The sequence below is a fragment of the Cariama cristata genome, unplaced genomic scaffold, assembly GCF_000690535.1.
Source record: "Cariama cristata isolate BGI_N322 unplaced genomic scaffold, ASM69053v1 scaffold14497, whole genome shotgun sequence".
NCBI classification, from domain to species: Eukaryota; Metazoa; Chordata; class Aves; order Cariamiformes; family Cariamidae; genus Cariama; species Cariama cristata.
The window spans coordinates 28185-33940 of NW_009626221.1; the positions used below are offsets into that span (position 1 = coordinate 28185).

Below are 5756 nucleotides of genomic sequence, written 5' to 3' on the forward strand. Positions count from 1 at the left end.
TGAGGAACTACTGATTAGGAAGCCTGACGTTTATACTGGGCAAACCCAAAAAGAGAACAAAGGGGAATTAGCAGAAACACAGATAGGTATGCTGTATCAGGAAATTGCCAAGTTAGTATTTAGAAAGAGAAGCGCTGCCTCGGTATCTACAGACATGTGGGTAGAACAACATGATTAACACAGTCTTGTTGGACTTCCAAAAGATTTTTGACATGGTTCCTCACTCCAAAAACATTAAGGAAACTATGCAGCCGTAGCATAGAGACTATCCTTGCAATGATAAATAATTAGTTACAAGACAGTTGTTACAAGCACTGAGAATATGTGAATCAGCACAGAATGATGCATAGATAAGTGATGATTATTATATATTCAACAACCTGGAAAAGACAGTGAACAATGAGGTGACAATTTGTTGACGACTATGGATCTTCTTTATTTGATGTGGTAAAACAAAAAACAAAACCTGGCAATGAAAAACTAAAAAGGGACTTCACAAAATTTGGTAAATCTGCAAAAGGAAAAGAGTAAATATATAATGGAGTATGAATAAGCTCCTTTATAAATCCATGGTGCACCCAAACTTGGAATACATATACTGTATTAGTCTCCATCTTAAAAGGGATATCAAAGAACTGAAAAACTTATAGAACAAGGCAACAAGGATGATCACAGGTGTGGAATGGCTTCTTTACAAAGACAGACTGGCTATGCTAGAAATCTTCAACCTGGAAAAGAGGTAGTGGGTTGTGCAGAGGAAGTACAATAATGAACAAAGTAAGCGAGAGGAAAGATAGGAATGGTCTCTCTGCTTCATCTAACACCAGGAGAAGGGGTTATCACTTAAAATTAGAGCTGGATTTTAAACGAGTAAGAGGACACACAGCATATAATTAAGCTGAAAAACAGCTTGTTACAGGATTCTGTATAAACTGAAAGTTTATATAGATTCAAACAGGCTACTATGTAAATTTATGGAAGACAAATACATTGAGACATAGCAAAACAGGACCTTCCTCTCAGGAAGTCCCTGGCTTGCAAATGGCTGTGGCCAGGATGGTACCGGCGGGATGCCTCCTGTGCTTGCATGGCTCTTGTGCCCTTCTTCAGGCATTTGCTGTTGGCCACTATCAGAAGCAGAGTAACGGATTAGAAGAATCTTTGGTTTGACCCTGGAGACTTCTTATGCTCTGATGTATGACAGATATTTCTGTTCTAAGAAAACAGCGTGAGAAAATCTTTTTTTTTTTTTTTTAAATTATAAAGAGGAATTTCAAAATTACGTGTTTATATACCCAAATCAAAATGTCCCCCCCCACCATCTTAAGAGGATGAAAAACTTTATTAGTCTGAGGGCATTTATACTATGATTGAGAAAAGGATCTTCTGCAGGGTACAGCTGTATTCTGTATTTTTGTTTTGTTTTAAGGTTTTCAAAGATCAGTTCACTACTGAAAAAGCTGATTTGTTTCATGAAAATCAGACAACTACTTTGATAGGATCAAGTTGTGCGTGCAAAAAGCACCACTACAATGGAAAGAACTTGCTTCATACAGCTCTTCAGCTGTCTTAAGAGATGAAGAAGTTGAATTTTTCAAGCAGGGAAGTATTTCATCAAAATGCTACCTTTTCAAAAAGCAAGTAGTACTCCAATCATGCATTTAAAACATGTACTTTACTGGGTAAGCTTTAGTATAGCTGATTTATAATACTTCATCATAGTACTACATGAAAGTAAAGAACCAGAAAAAAACTCAGTAGGGTAACTAATTCCCAAGTAGTCTTCAGTTGGCTGTCCTGGACGTACAAAGACAGGCTATTAGCTGTGCACAGCAGCTCAACATAGAACTAGGTAGTTTTTGGAAGCAGCATAACAGAGCTGCCTGGTCTCCAAAGGATACAAAGGGTTAAAATGAACAAAATCTTACAGAGCACTTTCTCATTAGTAGACTAGTAAATTCGAAAAAAATTCAACCTGAATATTTCTGATAGGCTCCATTTAGTTGGTACCTTACATTGCTCTTGACTCATTAATAATAAATTAAGTTACAGAGTAACAGGTCAAAACTGCTATTTAAAATTAATCTAAATGAGTAAAATCATCATCAACAACAATAAAAAAATTGGTTGTGAACAGTGAGAACCATGGAGTGTTCTAAAATTACTCTGTTGTCAAATACTACACCCCACTATTTGTAGAATTAAGGAAAGAGGACTGACATGAGCAGTAGTGGAAAGGGCTTCTGTGAAAGCTGAAAGAAGCCAAAATTTCCATTTTGATACAGGAGCTAACAAAAGAAAAACCAAGGAACTGTACCTCTGGAGTGGCGGAGGTGACCATCACACTGGCCATGAGGTCATTCCTTTTATACATGCTCTCCAAGATGCAGGAAGTTTCAGCTTAGACAGCACTGGTGAGACAACATGATGAAAACAGAATTCCTGCAAAGCAAATGAATTCATGCAAATAAATAAATAAAATTAAAAAACCCCAACAATACAAGAGATTTCATTGTTCTTTCCCAAACAGCTTCAGAAGTGAGATGATTTTGGAGCTAGATTATCTTTTCTCTTTCACGTACAAACTGTGAAGGAGTATAACTGAACATCGCTAAAGCCATGCTTATCCCCACTTCCAACCACCTCAAGAAACGTAGGGGGAAAAAAAAAAGTATTATTTATCATTTATGTTGAATTAGGTTTTATATGAAGTCCATGCTAGGCAGTATTCATCCAGAAACTACAGGTTACCATAACGTATTTTAAAATAAGAAATCCAAGCTACTAACTGACTGAAAAAAATGGTGCTTCCTCACTTTTCCCTCCTCATCACTTGAATTAGTCTCATAACTGGTGATTTAAGTCCCACTGTATCTTTCTAATGTGCAAATCCCATTTGCAGCTGCTTAGGCCTCACTAATATCTATACAGACAGGTGTGCCTGAAAAAGCATTTTATGTCAGGCCCCAAAGAACAGAAGTTTTCCAGGGAAAAGAACTGGCCAACTTCATCCTTCTCAGTTGGAAGGATGAATCTCAAGGATCTCGGCTAATCCAGCAACAGCACTGTCTGAAGTGAGACTTTTTCCAAGCTGTATTAAGTAGACAGATGCAGCTCCAAATTGACTTAGGACTTCATGCATGTAATATACCTTAAAGCTTCCTTCAGAAACCAAAAGGCTGGAGTACAAAAAAAATCTAAGCACGTGATACCACTAAGAAGCTGCCTCTACCCACTTGGATCAAATAATGCATTAAATAATTTGTAATTCTGGAATGATTAATGCAGAAAAATGAAGTGTTTAACAAAAACTAAAACCATCCCAAAATCACCCATACTGCAGTTCTGAATTAACAAAGCCATTGATCACAACAGCAATACTCATATCTAAAAGAACCAATCTTGAAATAAAGCACAAATAAATACAAGACAGCATATTCCTGAGTATTGAACAAAGGTAAGTATTAAGTATTCATAAATATTTACCTCCCTGGTATCAGGAAATCAGATTTCATCTTCTTGGATATATGTTAATTATTACACACTAAACAATAGGCACCATACAGACATAGGTGGATATATAATTCCACAAATCTAATTAAGTTGCATCTTGTTCAGAAAAAGTAAAATTTGTATATAAATAGGGACACCTAAATGAGAACAACTGACACGATTGTAGACTTAATTCAGATAGCAAGAGTACTCACAAAGGAATTACACACACATTTTTAAACAAAATCACTTACCCAATGACAACAACAGATACTTCCAGGCCCAAAAACATTCCTTTTCATCAAAATTTTAGGTGAGAGGAAGCAAATGGAATCCTAAGCAATTTTATTTTCAAATCTACACATCAAAGAAAAATTTGACCATAAGATTGGCCAATACGGAAAATCACTCAGAATGCTTTTTCACGAATGGATACATCTGGTCCCTCCCTCACACTGGACCTCCGATTACTGCTGCAAAACTTAAAGAATTAATTCATTATTTCTATAGAAGATACTGTTTGGAGACAAGCATTCTCTGTATTTATGTGAAGTGAAGTAAAAGCCAGAACCAAAATTCAAATTCTACCCTCAAACACAGTAAAACCAGGCTTCACCCAGATGCTGTGTTTGGCGCATTTTGGGCATCCATATTAACCACTACCTTAACAGGTTAAAGCTGCCCTTTCACTAATGGTCCAATGACAATTAGCACGGTGACAAAGTACCTGCCGAACTCCTTCAGTTAACTGTTCAACATAACAGGTTACGCTCTTATGTTAATAACTGAAAATTTTGTCAGCTAATACATCATAATGATACATTTGAAGTTCATGTTAATTAAATCATGAATCAGAGTCCACATAATCTCAAATCTAAGACTACTCTTACATCGTAAACAATCTTAGAGGAATACATTAACAGACTCTTAGTACCACAATGAAATGGCTGATTGAATGAACAAGGGGACAGCCATGGATGTTTACAAGCCTTACTGAACTTGGAGTGTTCAACATGATCCATTCCTAATATTCTTTATAGAGAAGGTTTTAGTTACAGGAACTGCCTCTCACTTTGTCAGGTAAGCAATGTTTTGCAAGATTCAGATCTGAGAATCCAAACAAAACCTTATGTGAAAGCTTGTTAAGATGGGCATAAAAAAAGCTAACTCAGTCCAGACCCGCAGGATTGCGCAGAAGAGACTGATGAATCCAAACACCTGTCTCATCAGAAGAACTTTTCCTCACAAATTAAATAATCAGTATTATGCCCATGGGGTGAAAACTAAACTACCTGACTACTTCTAATTATTAAACCTAAATTGGCTGCTAGGGACAGGTTAAAATAAAGCCAATCATATAGTCCTGTTTCACTGTGCAAAGAACTGGCAATGTTGCAGAAAGTTTACACACATTTTAAGCATGCTGCTAGCAGACAGCTAGTAAAAATTTTTCAAATACAACATGCACATACATACTAAGAGCAGAACTATTCATGTGTGTCCGTCCACATGTGTGCACACACACAAAAACCAAGAACTGCTTATAGAATTACCAAGACAGCTCAAGCTCTGATTCACTTTAAATTGAGAAAACAAACAGCATGGTTGTTTCATCATTCCCCACAGCATGCAGAGATGAACCCCATGGCAACCACTGCCACAGACTCCTGTACGTGTACTCTTTTAGCAAAATCTGCAGCTGCTGAAATACGCAACTAGGGATACTGCCACATCTCCCTTTGCATCCTCATCCTTTCCCACAACACTCTGATCACACAAACAGAAAAATGATGGAAAAGCAAGCAACTGAGCATAAAAATAACCTCTTATTTTACTCCCTCAAGATGAGGTCTTCACCCCACGTGTCATCCCTACAAGGCCTTTACATGACATACAACAACTCTCCCCACAACTTCACGGGCTTGTATGAAACAAATCACTAACTGTGTTTCAAATAATGCCAGAGTCTCCTCAGGTAAACTAGTCAAGAAGCAATTTCCTTTATCTTGTGTTTTGATAAAATTAACTCAAATTTTGAACACTAACAGACTGCAAAGTACTTCTAAGTCTGCAGTTGCTCCTGTTAATAGTCCTTAGAGATACTGAAGTAGAAAGCAATTTTCATGACATAATGTCTTTAAAACGTGGCATTTACACCAAGGCCACAAAAATATTCTTGTCTCCTCTGCCTTTCTGATTAGGCTTTCCAGTGTGCGGGGGCTCAAAAATGCTCTGAAAGGGGAAAGAAAAAATCCCATATGTGA

General features: G+C 37.1%; 1 protein-coding gene across 1 annotated transcript in view; it reads right to left on the bottom strand.

Annotated features, from left to right (window-relative positions):
* Window positions 1-2374, bottom strand: part of LOC104164575 (ras-specific guanine nucleotide-releasing factor RalGPS1-like) — a 17384-nt gene extending 15010 nt beyond the window's left edge. Inside the window, exon 1 of the mRNA XM_009703939.1 lies at window positions 2318-2374. Within this exon, the coding sequence (XP_009702241.1) occupies window positions 2318-2374 (57 nt within the window). The remainder of the gene's footprint in view (window positions 1-2317) is intronic.
* Window positions 2375-5756: the final 3382 nt, after the last annotated feature.